Source organism: Erythrolamprus reginae, chromosome 1 (genome assembly GCF_031021105.1).
Source record: "Erythrolamprus reginae isolate rEryReg1 chromosome 1, rEryReg1.hap1, whole genome shotgun sequence".
Classification (NCBI taxonomy): Eukaryota; Metazoa; Chordata; class Lepidosauria; order Squamata; family Dipsadidae; genus Erythrolamprus; species Erythrolamprus reginae.
Window position 1 is genome coordinate 169,180,750 of NC_091950.1, and position 16,573 is coordinate 169,197,322.

The window sequence follows — 16,573 nt, forward strand, 5'->3', positions numbered from 1 at the left end:
TTGCAGCATCATTTAGTCATGTGATGGTCATGTGATCAAAATTCAGATGCTTGGCAACTCACTCACGTGTATGATGGTTGAAGTGTCCCAGGGTCAGGTGATCACTTTTTCTCACCCATTGGAAACCTGATTCACTTAACAATCACATTACTAACTTATCAACTGCAGTGATTCACTTAAGAAAGGTTGTAAAATGGGGCAAAATTCACTTCACAAATGTTTTGTTTAGCAACATAAATTTTGGGCTCAATTGTAGTCCTGTATTGAGGACTATCTGTATTCTAAATTATGATTGCTTCACAACTAAATATTTCTATTATCCTATTAGTATAGGTAGATTGCATCCAGATTTTCTTAAAGCTAATCCTGCACATTTTCTGTTACTTTCTCTCATAATCTTAGGTTATCAGTTTTTATCTATTTTGTATATGTATGTAAGGGGTTTTTTTGTGTATGTAACTTAATTCATTCCGGGACGAGGTTCTTAAGGTGAAAAGTTTGTAAGACGAAACAATGTTTCCCATAGGAATCAATGGAAAAGCTATTAATGTGTGCAAGCCCAAAATTCACCCCTTTTGCCAGCTGAAGCGCCCGTTTTTGCGCTGCTGGGATACCCCTGAGGCTCCCCTCCATGGGAAACCCCACCTCCGGACTTCTGTATTTTTGTGATGCTGCAGTGGAATCCCAGCAGGGGAATCCCAGCATCACAAAAATGAGCGCTTTGCTGGCACCAGGAGTCTGGAGGTGGGGTTTCCCAGCAAAGGGAGCATCAGTGAAATTGCAGCATCGCAAAAACACCGAAGTCCTCAAAACCCCACCTCCAGACCTCTGTGTTTTTGCGATGCTGCGATTTCACTGAGGCTCCCCTCGATGGGAAACCCCACCTCCAGACTTCCGTTGCCAGCGAAGCGCCTGTTTTTGCACTGCTGGGATTCCCCTGCTGGGATTCCCCTGCACCATCACAAAAACACAGCAGTCCAGAGGTGGGTTTTCCCAGCGATGGGAGCCTCAGGGGAATCCCAGCAGCATAAAAACAGGTGCTTCGCTGGCAATGGAAGTCCAGAGGCGGGGCATCCCAGTGGCGGCGGCAGGTTTGTAAGGTGAAAATAGTTTGTAAGAAGAGGCAAAAAAATCTTAAACCTTGGGTTTGTATCTTGTAAAGTTTGTATGACGAGGTGTTTGTAAGATGAGGTATCACTGTATTGTCTTTGGTTCCCTATCCTTTCACTTTACCCACTATCAGTTCTGAAAACTCTCAAGTCTGGGTTTCCCTGGCAGGAATAATTCATGTCTTTATTACCTTGTACTAAGTATCGGCTGCCTTTGAAGTAGAGGTGAAATTCAAAAAAAATCCCTACTGGTTCTGTGGGCATGGCTTGATGGGTGTGACAGGGAAGAATACTGCAAAATCTCCATTCCTACCCCACTCCAGTGGAAGGATACTGCAGAATTCCCACTCCAGGGGAAGGATAGTCCCTCCTGACTCATGGGTGAAATATATTGCAAAATCTCCATTCCCACCCCAATCTGGGGTCAGCAAGAGTTGGTATTTGCCGGTTCTCCGAACAACTCAAAATTTCTGCTACTGATTCTCCAGAACCTATCAGAGCCAGCTGAATTTCACCCCTACTTTGAAGGATTTACAAAAGTGGAACTGTTCACTGGAACTAAAAGATTCCAATTGATGACTATCACACTGGCTTTGAGTTTATTTCCAGAGCCAGTTGAAAATGTTTTTTTTACCATATTTCAAAACTTTATTTATTGGCATCCAACTAACTCAGGGACCTTTTCTTCCCTACCAGTCCCATGTAATCATGGAGAGGGTCCCTACCCTTTTGGAATGTGCCTTTCCCAAGGGTTGGAATGACCCTAACTTTACACTGTTTACAACAGCTTTAAAATGTAATTACTTTGCAAGACATATGAATCATGACAAAAGAATAGTCTGGGTTAGGAAGATTTAGTTTGATTTGGTCTTAATGCTTTTGCCCTGAGTCCTTTGTTGTATTAGTTTGTTTCTTAATAAATAAATCCTGGAGACTGAAAGGATTTCGCTTGAAAGAAATTTGTAGGTAAAACATGTATACCAGTTGAATTATTTATGTCAACATTGATTTATACCAGGCAAAAATGAAAGCAAATTTGATATAGGTACAAACTTTCAGAAGCGGCTGTTAGTAATATTCCTAACTATATGCAGAAGTGTGACTGATTTCACCCATCTCCGAGATACTGTGCACTCATTTGGTATACAACCCATTGTGTTCCATCTGCATTCATGGGGATGAGACAGCTCCATGGATGAACTGTAACAAAGGCCTTAAAAATCATTTAAAAAATGTTTTCAAATTGTTATTTTCTTTTTTTAAAAAGTGTAAACATAAATTGTTTTACAAATACTGTATATCTGTATAGTTCTTTCAGGTATTCAAGCATGGGAACAAACTATATTAATCTTTCTTCTTTCTTTTCTTTATAATGGAATGGAAATTAAAAAAAGAGGATGGATAGATTTACAAAATTAATACCAGGTAAGTGGGGATACATTGTGCCTATTTAAATGATCTCGAATCCAAATAACAAAATAAAAACAGGGACTAGTAACCAGTGTGCCCTCTAATTTTTTTGGGGGGGTGGGCAGAAAAGTATAGTGTCTGAGCAGCAGTCCCTTTGGGACTGGGCGGCACAGAAATAATAAACAAACAAACAAACAAACAAACAAACAAACAAATAAAAAGCCCACCCTGTTTTGCCTCAGAGAATTTCAAAATAAAATACTGTACTGTGTGTCTATAACAGTGAGCTCATAATAGGGCAACTCTATCAATATCAAAATGCCACTTAAATAGTTGAGCTAGTTTCAAACTAGATTTTGATTTTCTTTCTCTCTTCCTTACTCCCATTCTTTTTCTTTCTCTTTTCCTTCCTCTCTTTTTTCTATCTGTTTCTCTTCCTCTCTTCCTCTCTCTCTCCTTCCCTCTCACTCTTTCCCTCTCGGCTTCTGGGCAGGTTTGGAAAACTCTGAGTTGATGATGATTTTTAAGTGAGCGATTGCTCACTGCTCAGCTTAGAGGGAACTATGCTAGTAACCAGATTTTCTGATATCATATCCAGTTTAGCCCTCCATAAATACTATCCTGGTCTAAAACCTGGTTATTTTATTTGCCATTCAGGGTCCCTGTTGACAACTATAATATTGGATAGAATTATTCTTTTATGTACACTGAGAGCATATGCACCAAGACAAATTCCTTGTGTCTCCAATCACACTTGGCCAGTAAAGAATTCTATTCTATTCTATTCTATTCTATTCTATTCTATTATATTCTATTCTACTCTACTCTACTCTATTCTTTAAGTTATTGTTATAAAGAAAAAAAATATAACTCATCACATTTATGGGGTGTTGTTTTAAAGATACATAATGCGATCGTATAAAGATTATAGAGGTAGCCCTGGACTTACAAAAGTTCATTTAGAGACTGTTCAAAGTTACAACAGCACTACAAAAAGTGACATATGGCTGTTTTTCACAGTTGCAACCTTTGCAGCATAACTATGATCATGTGATCAAAATTCAGATGCTTGGTTTTTGGTTCATATTTATGACTATTGCAGTGTACTGGGGTCATGTGATCTCCTTTTGTGACCTTCTGACAAGCAAAGTCAACGGGAAAGCCAGATTAACTTCACAACCATGTTACTTACTTATTAATTGCAGTGATTCATTTAACAACTGAGGCAAGAATGTTAATAAAATGGTGCAAAACTCACTTAACAAATGTCTCACTTAACAACATAAATTTTGGGCTCAATTGTGACCATATGTCGAGGACTACGTTTATGCTAGCCATTTTTTTTACATGTTAGCTTAACTATTAGCCAACAAAGTTATTACAAAATGGATATAATGTGCTGCAGATGTTACAACGGAATATAAATATTATTCAAGGCCTGAAAAATTGGCCTTTTCCACATAGTTTTATAGCTTAGAAATCACAGGTCTTGTGTTGCCGAGCTACCTTGCTGGCTAATATATCATCTGGATCTGAAGAGCATAATGAATTCTATATTGATGGACTGTATGAATCAGCTAGATTGAAAATAATTTATCTTTTCCATTATCTAAAATATTCTTCCCATCTTATCTACCTTTGGGTTTTATATCTGGGTCACTGAATACTCTATAGAAAACCTCTCTAGCTTTATTTACTTTCTTTTTCTTAAGTATCTGGATTTTAGTAACTGTTGCCTAGGTAGAGGCAAATTAATTTAAAAGTAGGTTAAGTGGGAAAATTTGCATTTTAGATGAAAAATGTATTTTTCTATCACCACCTACCTACCTACCTACCTACTTTTCCTTCCTTCCTTCCTTCCTTCCTTCCTTCCTTCCTTCCTTCCTTCCTTCCTTTTCTAATTTTAAAAGATAGCAAAATAGTTTTGTTTAGGTTTATTCTTGTTTCGGAGAGGAGAAATCACTAAAAGTGGGTGCTTTTTCTCTTTCTTTGTGCTCTTTTGTTATAAAATTCAAAGTTGGAATTGCACGTACAAGCCAAATGCTATTTTTCTCTTGACATGATTCCTCCCCCCATGGCCTTCTCTGTGGTGGCCCCGGCCCTCTGGAATCAACTCCCCCCAGAGATTAGAACGGCCCCCACCCTCCTTGTTTTTCTCAAATTACTCAAGACCCACCTTTGATGCCAGGCATGGGGGAGTTAGGATATTCCTTCCCCTAGGCTTTTAGTTGTTTTATTAAATTGGATTGTTACAGGTTGTTTTTTATCATTGTTGTTGAGAATGTAGTAATTGACTATCTTTGGTGCAAATAGTGTGATTTAGAATTAAAACAAACAGCTCCTCTCTTTTCTACACACTAGGGAATTCTAGTGTGTAGAAAAATGTGTAAACCTAGGGAAAATATCCCAGTATACCTAATCTATAGCTTTAGCGCTGTTTGCATACCTAACAATATTGTTGCCTCAAGCAGTAGTTTACATCATTCTCTGGAAACATTTACATGTTAAAAGCTGAAATTGAACATAAATCATGGCTAGATGCCTCAAAGTCTTGTCCACAGCAGCATCCCAGGGTCAGTTAGGAATATAGGTTCACATAACAATCGCTAATTAATATCTATTTGCTACTGTAATGTTATGCATCCACCTTGATGTTAGTCATCTCTTCTTTTGTTTCCATTCATCTTTCCCAGTATTATAAACTTCTCCAGAGACCTAGGTCTTTGCATAATGAGTCTAAAATAGAATTTGAACTTAGTTATTTGTGCTTTCAGTAAAAACTCTAGATTGATTTGCTCTGTGTCTGCCTCATTTTGGCAGTGGGGAGAGAGGGGAAAATGTTCCTGGGAGGGATGAGCAAAGAGAGCGGTTAACATATGCCAAGAGTTAATCTCTCATCCCAGACTAATTTCCTGGCAGCAATGCAAATAGGACAGGTGACAGTTTGGCTCTTACTTAACCCAGACAAGTCATATAGTCTTCGGAGAGGGGCGGCATACAAATCCAAATAATAAATAAATAAAATAAATAAATAAATATATTTTGAGCTCTATAATAGTGACCACCACGGGATGGGATCTACAACATGATAACTACTTGATCTGCTCTAACTTTTGAAGCTTCCAGATGATAGCTAGAATGCATTTATAGCACTCTAAGAACATCAGGCACCATGTATCTAGTAGGCCTGAGTTTCTGATCAAGGATGCTAGGTGCTAATTCTAGATTTCACTGAAGAAACTACATTAAGGAAATGTCTCAAAGGTGCTTTTTCCAAAAGACAACTGGACTTCCTTGATTGTTCTTTGAAAACTTTCTGTTTCTTATCCAAGACACTTCTTCAGTCCTGAACTGAACAGAACTGAAGAAGCTTCTTGGATGAAAAGTGAAATATTTAAAAAACCACAGCAACTAATAAAGTCCAGTTGCCTTTTGGAAAAAGCACCTTCGGGACAACCATCACTTGGGTGATTGAGAATCCTCAAAGGCACTAAGGAAATGTGTTCAAAGCCTAAAAAACAAATGATATTTTAAAATAAGGTTTGTGGAAGGGCCGTATCTGCCAGGTTTACCCCAAAGCCTATTGTTCCCAGTCTCCCAGAAAAAGTACACATCATGTAGCAAGCAGACTAGAAATGAAGCCCTATTATGAGAGTTTGAAAAAGGGAATGATGCATATAAGAGGAAAAAATGCTTATAATTTATTTTTTCTTCCTTGCCCTATATAATTGATTAAAGCAGAGGAGGTTTACAACAGGTATGTAAGGAACAGACTAAATGTTTAAAGAATAGAACTTTGCCCAAATTATGATTTAGTGAATGTAGCTCTACTTCAGTTTCACCTACTTGGAATGAAATAGATGAAAGATAAATAGATTAACATTAGTTCAGAAATCAAGAAGCAAACACTACCCCAGCCAAGGAGCAATCAACTCAGACATGCAAGCTAACATTAAATAACAGTCTAATCAAGGAACCACCAAAAATACTCCCACTAACATTGACAACGCAAGACATCAGTATATAAAAAAAGAGCAAACCCCATTCATTTCTAACACTGATGATGTTATAATAAAAAATGTGAAGAGGTGGCAGGTTCCTCTTACCTGGATACCAGTGCATTGCATATGCCTCCTGATGATTCAGGCGCTCCCATGCCTGCATGCCCTTGTGCAATTTTGCTTCTACACATGCTCAGGAAGCAAAAACATGCTGAAATCTCATGAGGGGATGATTGTGTGTGCGATCACCGAAACATCATGCATGAGAGTGTCCCCTTGTGAGATTTTGCTTCTGCACATGTGCAGGAAGCAAAAAAAGGCCCAAAAATTTGGGGGGAAAAAGATGGCATCGTGCGATGGACTGGCAGATACGGCACCAAAATCGTCACATGCAAATTGTGTAATCGGTGGGCTGTTACTGGAATGACACAACTTAGCCCACTGGTAGGAACCCATCACTGATGTGAAGGAAACCATAAAATTCAGACAGTGGCAAAGATCAGGGCTGTCAAATTTGTGGCCCGTGGGTCACATGAGTCACACCCTGGCCTCGTCCTTGCCTGATTTAGCAAAGGGGGGAAAAGTCATGACACATCATGTGACAATGCTGTGATGATGCAACTTTGACAGGCTATAGGTCAGTGATGGCAAACCTATATGCACGGGTGTCACAGTTGGTACGTGGAGCCATATCTGCTGACACACAAGCCATTGCCCTAGCTCAGCTCCAACATGCATGTGTGTGCCAGCCAGTTGATTTTTGGCTCACACAGAGGCTATGGGAGGCATTTTTTTCTTCCAGAGAGCTTCCAGGGAGATGGGGGAGGGCATTTTTACCCTCCCCCAGCTCCAGGGAAGCCTTTGGATCCTTGGAAGGGTGAAATATGAGCCTACTGGGCTCATCAGAAGCTGGGAAACAGGTCACTTCCATCCTCCAGAGGGCCTCGGGGGGTGGGGAAGGAAAACGTTTGTCACCTTCCCCAGGCATTGAATTATGGGTGTGGGCACTCGGGCATGCACAATAGCACACGTGCATGCTCTTTTGGCACCCAAGGGAAAAAAGGTTCACCATCACTGCTTTAGATAATGCAAACTTTAGATACAAACTGGCTTCAGACTCAGTTTATGTTCTGAAACATCCCTGATTGCCCTTTTTGCTGATTTTTATGAAGAACTGCATATGAAAGAATATGTTCTTGTTGGTACATTGATTTATGAGTAGCATTTGATAACATCAAATAGGGCATTATTTAGGACTACTTGTGTAGGACAGATTTGGGGGTACTAAATTACAATGATTCAAGTTATCCCTTAGAATCAGTTTGAGAAAGATGTTTGATGCCTTGGCTTTTTGTTTATTGCGCCTTGTGAGCATTTGTTTTACTCTCTATTTTTATCTATATAAAAATATCAGGGATTCAGGATGCATTCTCATTAATCTTCATATGTAGCATGGAAGACTATTTCTCTTTTACTTCCACAACCAAAAAACTAGTTCAGGTTTTGAAACATTGTTTGAAAGTATCAACACAGATATAAACCAGGTAAGATTGAGGAGACACAAGCATCTGGTACAAATCACAATGACACCACACCACAATATGCATTCCCCTCAGTCCCTGACACTGAGATGAACTGGGATGCTCCATCAAGTTCTAGAATGCATTTTATAATTGATGTTAAATATTGTAAGCTGTTCTGAATGGTATATAAGCACTAGAAGGAAGATATAAATATTTATATAATATATAAATCTTCATTCGCTCCTGTCATCGAGGAAGAAGAAATGCAAATTGTAGTTCCAGATGATTGTATTTATGTCTGCTAGTGACATTTTTCTGTCAGTTGCAGCTTTACTTCATATAGTATTGATAACAAGAGGAATGACTTCATGGAATTTTTTTTCCTGCTTAAACAGATAAATGTTTCTATTTGTAGGTGGAAAATCATACATTATAGAGGAGTGTCCATCCAAATGATTTGTTTTACTGGCTGTATGTATGAGTCATAATCTTATCTCTGAGGAGGAAAAAAAATCCCTCAGAAACACTGACAGAATCACTGAGCCTCAGTTTTTTTAAAGCCCTAACTTTCCATTTTGTCAAGAGTTTAATTAATATGGCAAAATGACATTAATCTTGATGCACGCTGAAGCAGCAGGAGTGAGTGTTGCCTTTCCAAAATAATTAAACTGTGTAGCAAGAAATGAAAGAAGGGAATCTAACTTGAGTAATTATATAAATCCTTCCCCTGAATCCTCAGTAAACAAATTAAGGGGTCTTTGATGAAGTTGTTTTAGGCATAATTTGACAGGAAAGGTGACTAAATTCTGTCTATCCTTCAAGAACTGGGAAGAAAGACTTTTTAAAAAAAAGAAAAGCTGGGGAAACAAAATTGTTTGGCTCCATTTTTCAGCTCACTCATTTTGATTCCTCCACTCTACAATTATAGGGAGACATCTCTTCAGCATTCTATTCATTCTACATATTCAAAGATTAGTAAAAGATGTGATGTTTGGAAACTCATAAAGGCAGACTTTATGCAACATATCACTGAGAGGTTGACTGCTTTAATTACAAGTTACTCTCTGCCATTTGTTTCTTCACTTATTGATGGGTGCTACTGGCACAGTTATAGCCCGAAGAAGTATAAACGAGCAGCAAGAAAAGTTGACAATGGCAAAAACAGTCAGTTTTCCCCTTGGATTGGCCAGCTGATTTGTTTCTTTGTTTGTTTGTTTATTTTGTCCAATACACAATGAGGGTTTTAGTGAGTATATATCAATATACAGTGGTACCCCCGATCATTGCGAGGGTTCCGTTCCAGGACCCCTCGCAATGATCGGTTTTTCGCGAAGTAGCGCTGCGGAAGTAAAAACACCATCTGCGCATGCGCAGATGGTGATTTGACTCCTGCCGCAGCAGCGAGGAGCCGAAGATTGGGGTTTCCCCACCGCCCACGCAAACTCCTCGCTGCCGCTCACCCGCCCTTCGCCCGCCCACGCCGTTCGCTCGCGCCGCTTCCCAGCTGAGTCCTGAAGCGAATTCGCTTCAGGACTCAGCTGGGAAGCGGCGCGAGCAAACAGCGTGGGTGGGCGAAGGGCAGGCGAGCGGCGGGCGCGCGGGCAGGCAGGTGGCGGACAAGCCGTTCGCTCGCGCCGCTCGCTCGCGCCACTTCCCAGCTGAGTCCTGAAGCCAATTCGCTTCAGGACTCAGCTGGGAAGCGGCGCGAGCGAACGGCGTGGGCGGGCGAAGGGCGGGGCGAGCGGCGGGCACGGGGGCAGGCAGGCGGCGGACAAGCGGCGGGCGGACAAGACAAGCGGCGGGCGCGGCAGCAGCGAGGAGTTTGCGTGGGCGGTGGGGAAACTCCTCGCTGATGCCCGCCGCTCGCCCTCCCGCCAGCAAGAGGGGGAAGACCCAGGGAAGCCGCCCAGCAGCTGATCTGCCCGGCGCCATCTACGCATGCATGGCCATAGAAAAAAGGGCGCGCAAAGTTTTTTCTCATCATTCCTATCACCCTTAGGACTGTATGACTGTAACTTGTTGCTTGTATCCTAAGATTTTAATTAATATTGATTGTTTCTTCATTGCTTATTTGACCCCTATGACAATCATTAATGTTGTACCACATGATTCTTGACAAATCTATATTTTCTTTTATGTACACTGAGAGCATAGGAACTAGACAAATTCCTTGTGTGTCCAATCATACTTGGCCAATAGAATAGAATTCTATTCTATTCTATAAGAATAGAAATTAAGAGAATGTGAAATACTGTAAAGATCCATCAAATACCAACAGTATCCTTGTTGTTTCATCTAGATTCTACACAGAGTGTCAAACTGGTGGCCTGCAGGCCAGATGCGTCATGTGCAGGCCAAGCCTACCCCAGCTCTGCAAATGGGAAAAATGTTGTGAAACGTCATGTGATGGCAATGTGGCATGGCAAGTTTGACACCTGTGATCTAGAAGGACTAGATCAAATATCCTTAGGCAGGAGTAGAGCATCTGTAGCTTTTCAGATATTGCTGAACAACTTTACCCATGGTGGCTGAGAATTTAGTAACATTTGAAAGCCTGATGTTTCCCTGAATTTCTTACAGAAGCATAGATTTCAGTTGAATAGTAGGAGAAACATTATGATAATAAATAATAATTCAATAATTGAATTAATTAATTAATTAATTAATTTATTTATTATTTAGATTTGTATGCCGCCCCCCTCCGCATTAATTAATTAAGGTAGGCACTTCTGTATTTGCAGATGCTCTTGCTTTCTCATTCCTACATCAGGTGACAAGTTGGTAGCAATGCCCTCAAAGTTTTCCCTTCAATTCTACAACAACTTTTGTTCACTTCCAGACAGTATTCCTTGAACAAAATATAATTACTTTCAACTCCCAAGTTGTTTCAGTCCTGATGTAGCAGTTTTTGAACCCTTCTAATTTGGAACCTGTAGACCAGTGATTGGTGAATCTTTTTGGTACTTCATGCACACACTCATCTCGGCCGCAATTAGGAAGAGTTGCCCAGGGAGTATGCACACACTGGAAAATGTACTTCCGGTTTCAGGCACACGCATGCATGCCAACTGACAAGTCTTCTGGTTATTGCCACACATGCGCATGCACCGATCAGCTGGCCAGAACACTTGATCATGCCAGAAAACAAAAGACCAGTTCTTCCAGTTTTCGGCTCTGCTGCACCCACAAAGGCCAACTGAATGTTGCACACCAGAAACCTGAAAGAGGAACTGGCAATGCTGTACATACCAGGCAACATGGCTACATTTGCCACTTCAGGTATGTATGTGGCACATGCTGGTATGTACAGCATTGCCAGGTTCATCATCACAACTGTAGACTATAAAAAACAACAGTCACTCTATTTCTACGGGGCTTAATACAGAAAATCAATTGTGTTTTCTAATTTAAAAGCAGTTACTGATTCTTTGATGGGAAAATGTAAGTAATCATTTGCTTAAACAACACTTATCCCATCCTGGTGGAATATCCTGCTCCCCAATATCCATATGACACCCCCATATACACTATCTTTTCAAAGAACAACAAAGATCTAGTTTCTGAAGGTATGAATTATTTTAATTATCCTATGTAATTTTGTAAATCCTTATGCTTCTACTATCATTATTGATAGTAATAATGAGATAGATAGGTAGTACTCAGCTACATACAGTTGATGAAGTATGAATAGGTTTTTTTTCCCCTGATATAATGAAATGGTTATGATATTGCATTAAAATATGTTGAAAAATCAATTATCTTGTTCAGTTATGCAGCTCTGATACCCCAAATGAAAGGAAGGTACCTGGTCTAGATGCTTGTGTGCAGATTCGTCCATTCCCATATAGACCTATCGGACATCGCCCACAGAAGTATCCAGTCTTTGGAGGTTTGCGGTCAACACACAGCACTCCAGGAAAACAAGGTCTATTAGCACAGTTAGTGAAAGATGGTAGGACTCCTGCATGACCTGAAGGAATATCCAAGACCATTACTAATTTAAAAGTCAGGGAGCAAATATCAGCACTGGCTAAGGCTTTCTTATTCTTTTATTCTTTCAAAACTTAATTAATACTAGAGCCTCCCCCACCCAAAAAAATTGTGTGCCAAGTATTAGAAAACCCTAAAGGCACCACATATCAACCAGCTGTTTCTCATTAAGGCAAGATTTATTAGCCCTCTAATTACATGTTGTAAAGTTTAGAATCCAAAAGTGTGTGGCATTTATCAGGGGTGAAATTGATTTTTCGTCACTGTTAGGAACACCTAGGTGGAGATGTTTCATTAGTCAGGGGGCAAACTACACATTTCTCTGCAGGATTATATAATGATTTCTCAGAGGCTTCCTCACGTTTGTGAAACATCTACTGGAAGGGTCCTTTTGCAATAGAGAAGAAAGATTGGGGGAAATCATGCTAGCTCAACCCCTTCTTGCCTGATTTTTTTCTCCTTTAAACACCCTCACTCTGCTTTTACCTTACTTACAATATGGCTGTGGAATCACCCAGAAGGTGAAGATATTGTGAACGATAATATGGTTATTAACCTATAATATGATTTGTTTACCTTTTACATTATTTGTTGTTTGAATCCCAACTTTATGATGTATAAATAAGAGATACAGCTTGCAAAACAATCCAGATATGATTTATTAATTAAATCAAAGTTAACCAAGCCATGACCTAGTAATTGTGTGAATCCAACTTGTGATTCAGAGGAAAATGACGGTCAGGATAAAATTATATTTATTTTCCCATTTCAGTGACTAATTTACAAAAAAGTAAAAATCATTTAGGGCTTTATTATTTGCAGATAATTGCTTGGTTCATACACTGTGTACAATTATGAATACGCCCACAACAGACCAGATTCATATATCATCTTAAACTATAAAATAGCTTACAAACTGAATTATTAGGCTCATACAATAAAAAGGGCAGCGCCGGACTTACCCGGCTGGCAGGCTTTGCTGGAGGGACCGGGAGACACGGTCCCTCATGGCGGCCGCCATCTTGGATCCCGGGCGAAGTCTCGCGATGCGAGACTTCGCTCGGGAGATCAGGCCCTGATTGGCCAGGCTCCTGATTGGTCCGGGCGGGGCCTGCTTGCCCTATATAAGGGCGAGCAGGCCCGGGGCTCTCCCTTCGCCCGGACTGCAGATCTGAGCAGACACATGGCTGTCTGCTCGTGGAGTCCTTTCGGCGGCCGCGTGGGCGGCCGCCGCTTTTGGAAGCCTCGTCGGAGGCTTGAGGAGGCTCCAGCTACTTGGAGCAGCTGGGCGAAAGCCCCATCCGTGGCCGGCGGTCCGCCCCTCTTCTCCCGCTTCGTAAGAGGCGGCTGGGGGTTGCGGCCGCCATTTTGGAAGCCTCGACGGAGGCTCGTGGAGCGGTCTGGGGGGCTTCGGGTCCGGCGTGAAGGCCGGGTCTGTTTCGGCCCTCTATTTGCCCTGGGGGTGATCCTTCTGGTCGCCTCCTCGGGACCGTGGGGGATCGGGCGGGGGGGATCGCGTGGCGCCCCCCCCGTTTTGTGGCCCCGGTATAGGGGGCAGTTAGGCCCTTGGCGGCAGCTCCTTGCTGCTGCGCTGCCTGTGCGGGCAGAGGCCATTTGCTGCCCTCTTGGCATTTCTGTGTAAAAATAAGAATGAGATAACACATTAATAATAATGATAACACTGCTTATATTGGTAATTGTGGTTAATATTATTTAATATATTTATATAGACACACAGAAGGCAGGAAAAGACCTATTGGTCCCTCTAGTCTGCCCTTATAATATTTCCTGTATTTTATATCAGGATGGATATATGTTTATCCAAACATGTTTAAATTCTGTTTCTGGGGATTAGTATCAAGTCTGCTGGAAGTTTGTTCCAAGGATCTACTACTCTTTCAGTAAAGTCGTAGTCAAACTTCAGTACCACCGTTCTAGTCAAACATTAATTATTTAAATGTTTGGTAGCCTAGGAAGGTGATGAGGCCCTTGGCCAGGGTAGCTAGGAAGGCCCCCCCCCGGTGGGTCCTGTTGGGGGGATTACAGTGGCCACCCAGTCCTGGTTTTCTTGGGGGTTTTTCGGGGGGGGGGCACCTGTAATCAGGTTTGGCCCCCCGCCGGCCCCTACTGCGGGGGCACGGGCCCCTGGGCAGCTTTTTGCTATGGCCTGGTGTCAGGGGCGGGGGGTTCAGACCCTGCCGACGCAGGCTGTAGTGCCTCCGCCCCCTTTTGCCCGCCCCTAAAAGGGGACGGTTGCGAGGGGAGGGGGTCCAGGGTACAAACCCCACCTACTGGGGGAAAATGGGCCCTGCCCAGGTATGTAAGCACGCTCGAGGGTTGGTTGGGGGACTACCACCCTCGCTCGAGAGCGGCTGCTCTCTTGCTAGGTTTCTTTCAGGGATTCAGGATCCCTTGCATGGGAGGGGTCCCCTTTAGGGGTGGTCCCCTGAAAGGCGAGTGGTGAATTTAGGTTGATTCACCACTTGTCTTTTGCTAAGGGGGAGTCAGTGAATGATTTCATTCCTGACGAACTTTGTTCGGTGCGGTACGCATCCTTTGATGCGACCGTGACCATGGTTAGGAAGTGTGGGGTTGGAGCCCTTATGGGAAAATGCGACATTGAGTCGGCATTCCGGCTCCTCCCCATACACCCAGACGGATTCGGGCTTCTGGGCTTCCATTGTGAAGGTGGGTTTTTTGTGGACAGGGCACTGCCAATTGGCTGCTCTGTCTCATGCTCTCTTTGGGAGTTTTAGCACCACCTTGGAGTGGTCGCTCAGGAGGCACAGCGGTCTGGGATCGGTCGTTCACTACCTTGATGGATTCTTGTTGGCAGGGCCTGCGCGTTTAGAGCAATGCTTTGCTCTAATGCTGGACTTCGGAGCCCTTTGCGCTCTGTTGGGGGGGCCTTTAGCCTCTGAGGGGACCGTGGGCCCCACCACCAAGATTACCTTCCTCGGTACTGAATTGGACTCGGAGGTGCAATCTTCCAGATTGCCCCTAGAGAAGTTGTTTAAGAGCAGAAGAAAGTTGGTGAGGTGCTGGGCTGCCGGAAGGTTACCCTACGGCAGCTTCAGGAATTGGCAGGCATTCTTAATTTTGCCTGTCGGGTGGCTGTTCCGGGTAGGGTTCTTTCCAGGAGGTTGTACGACGCGATGAAGGGGCTCCGTTTGCCCCATCATCATACCCGCCTTTGCGCTGGGGTCAGGGCTGACCTCGGCGTGTGGTGGGCTTTCTGGGTCAGGTTTAATAGGCATGGCCTCCGGAATGGAGTGCCTCTTCGTTGGTTCAGGACCTTACGTTTTTAGAGCTCTTCCCCTTAGTAGTGGCCTTAGAGCTTTGGGGGGAGCAGTTTAGGGACAAGACCGTGCACTTTTGGTGACAACCTAGCGGTTGTCCATGTGGTGAATGCCCTGTCCTCTACGAGCGACAGGGTCCTGCGGCTTGTCCGCCATTGTGTGCACAGGTCCTTGTCCCTAAACGCGTTTGTTTTTGGCTAGGCATGTCCCCGGGGTGGATAACGGGGTCGTTGATGCCTTGTCCCGTGGTCAGTGTCCAGGTTTCGGACCCTGGCCCGTGGGCCCGGGAGTCGTCAGATGCGTTCCCCGGCCACCTTTGTAGTCTGGGGGGGGGGGCCTCCCGGGCGTAGGAGAGTAAGGGTCTGCTGGGCTATGGCCCTCTCCGTGGTGCCTGGCACTCTGGGGGATTCCCAGCAGACGGGTGCAGAGTTCGGGGAGTTCAGGCAGGATACGGGTTAACCCTATAGCTGGCCTGCCCCAGTTGTGTACCTGGCCATATTTGTGTCCAGTTTGGGCAGTGTGGCCTTTCAGTTAGGACTTTGAGGTCCAGGTGGCCGGCCTCGCCTTTTGTCTAAGGCGGGGCTGGTTTGTGGATTTATGGTGAGTTCCGCATAGTAAGATGCGGGACGGCTGGCCAGGGCCTTATCGCTGGTTGCTAGGTCCTTTTTGGCCTTCCATCTCATTGCCTTAGTCGGGCGGGTTTTGGAGTACAGGGTTTGGCAGGCCAAGCGTGGATCCCGCCGCTTGTGGGAACGCTCGTTCCGCAGTGGCGCCGCCTCTAGTGCGGTGACGGCATTCTCGATACTGAGGATTCGGGGATGCCAACCGCTGGCGGTCGACGGCCTGTTTTAGGCTACGAACGGCCAGTTGAGGGTCCGGGGTGAGGTCTTAGGTCAGGGCTCCCTTTTTGGTCCCCTTCTATTCAACCCCGCCGGGACGGACCGACGGTGTTGCTTTGGGTCATGAGCGCTCCGAGACCACTCAGCAACACGGTACCGTCGGGGGTGGGGACCCTGCCGTCGTGGCGGCTGGGTCCTTATTGTCTGGCGGGGGAGACGGGGCGTGCGGTGGGGACGGGCGTTTCTACCGCTATGCTGGGTGGGCGGCATCCCATTGCTGCGCCCAGTTGGTCCTGGGAGGGCGGCATCCCATTGCTGCGCCCAGGTGGTGCTGGGAGGGCGGCATCCCATTGCTGCGCCCAGTTTGTCCTGGGAGGGCGGCATCCCATTGCTACGCCCAGT

The 16,573-nt window shown here is 43.9% G+C and overlaps 1 protein-coding gene across 1 annotated transcript in view; it reads right to left on the reverse strand.

The window, feature by feature from the left end:
• Positions 1-16,573, reverse strand: part of VWDE (von Willebrand factor D and EGF domains) — a 332,452-nt gene that overhangs the window by 100,697 nt on the left and 215,182 nt on the right. The window contains exon 21 of the mRNA XM_070753903.1: positions 11,849-12,013. Coding sequence (XP_070610004.1) covers positions 11,849-12,013 — 165 coding nt within the window. The remainder of the gene's footprint in view (positions 1-11,848; positions 12,014-16,573) is intronic.